The sequence below is a fragment of the Fulmarus glacialis genome, unplaced genomic scaffold (assembly GCF_000690835.1).
Source record: "Fulmarus glacialis isolate BGI_N327 unplaced genomic scaffold, ASM69083v1 scaffold41277, whole genome shotgun sequence".
In the NCBI taxonomy this organism is placed as follows: Eukaryota; Metazoa; Chordata; class Aves; order Procellariiformes; family Procellariidae; genus Fulmarus; species Fulmarus glacialis.
The window spans coordinates 28901-30522 of record NW_009224586.1 but is presented as its reverse complement, the minus strand read 5'-3'; the positions used below and the strand labels follow the sequence as shown (position 1 = coordinate 30522).

The 1622-nt window shown below is 44.1% G+C and overlaps 1 protein-coding gene across 1 annotated transcript in view; it reads right to left on the bottom strand.

Annotated features, from left to right (window-relative positions):
- Positions 1 to 476: 476 nt before the first annotated feature.
- SASH1 (SAM and SH3 domain containing 1) overlaps positions 477 to 1622 on the bottom strand; it is a gene marked incomplete at its 5' end in the record, with an annotated part of 29584 nt that continues 28438 nt past the window's right edge. Inside the window, 2 exon segments of the mRNA XM_009582186.1 lie at positions 477 to 737; positions 1531 to 1622. The exon segment at positions 1531 to 1622 is cut by the window's right edge and continues 28 nt beyond it. Coding sequence (XP_009580481.1) covers positions 477 to 737; positions 1531 to 1622 — 353 coding nt within the window.

Sequence of the window (1622 nt, the reverse complement as noted above, 5' to 3'; positions counted from 1 at the left end):
GCCAAACAGCTTCTACTGGAATTTGCACCTTGGCTTGTACCTGGTCTTTAGGACTGACTCCAGGTACCTGGAACCTAGATGTACAGAAGACCCCCAACCTAAGGAGCTCTCCATAGAAACAGGGCCTATTACTAGTATTACTTTCACAAACTTGAGGAAAATGTGCAAGGGTCCCTTAATTCTGTGAAGCTGTCTGATTCTCAGGCCAACCCTGTGCACTTTATGAAATAAGAATACTTTACAAGGGAGTGAGGGGGGAGGGAAGTACCACGTCTATGTTACCTGGTGGTTGCTTCTCTTCTCCTTCAGTTGCCAAAGACAGCAATAGAAACATATCATATCCTTTGAAGAAGGTATCTGCCTGTCCTTGGGAGTCACTTCCTTGATCCCTTTAGCTATGTGAAGTAATTAGAGCAATATTGGTGCAGGAAGAAGCAGTGGATTCTCGACCAGGCAATGCCACACTATGGAGCGTATTAAATTGCCTCTGGATCAAGAGGTTTGAAGAGTCTTGCTGCTGCCAGGAGCTTGCTTATGTGCCTTTCCTCTGTGATGCCAGCTTCTTGAAGGCAAGTTTGTGACAGAGAAGGCACTTTGCTCAGTGTGTTGAATCCTGCTTCTGTGAGCAGGCTGGAATACATAGGTAGACCAATGGAAATCAGCCAGTCAGAAACAGAGGTGATAAGTCCTGGGGATACAGGTTTTCGGCAAATTTCAGTGAGCCCTCCGCTGGGAATCTGGACAATAAAGAAAAAAAAAGAAAAGAACCCTTAATGTTAAACATAACTGCTTGTCTTACAGCAAGTCTTCTTTTGTTTTTTTCTTCCAAGCTGGTAGAATTTCATAGCAGATGTTTCAACTTCTCTCACGTCACATTCGTCAGTATGAGAGCGGTGTAGGTTGAAACGCTAAGATCACTGGCATAGGAGCAACAGCAACAATTTTGGCAATGCAGATGCAGTGGGCAGTATCCAGCTGCTTGGGCAACCATTCTGAATTAGTTTGAGATCAGTAAAAAATACCCAGTGACAAGACTTTCCAGGGTGATCCATTTAATTCCTCAGTAAGGCCAGAGAATACCGATTTTGCCTATTACCTCCTCAGACAGACCAAGTTCTCTTATAAAAAGCCATGAAAGCTTTTGACGGTTTCCCCCTCCTGCTTTTGCTAAGGAGGAGTGGACAATAGTATAGTTTAAGAAATGAAAAAGGAGTGTAAAACCTTTCAGATTTCTACATAGAAGCTTTTAATACATGCCACCCTTAACGAGCAAGTCTCTGTTACCACCGCTTGCCGTCTGCTTAGACTTTCAAGACTTCAGACAAGAGAACTTCAACTACTAACTGTCCTCTTTGGGACAGGGGGAGGTACCTCCTACCCCTGTAGTACCCCTATCTACATTGTACCTGCTGGGTCAACAGAAGGAGCACTCTTGTACCAGGACTTTGCAGGTATCTCCCTTTACCAGTAGTCAGTCCTTTTTAAAAGTCTGCTGAAAAATAAGAACATTGGGTTTATGGAAATACTCACTGCCATGCGATGCTGCTTCCTCAGCTGCTTTACCCGGATTTGGTCCATGTTTGTGGCAACATCCTTTTCAGGCTGGTCTAAGTCTTCAGAGT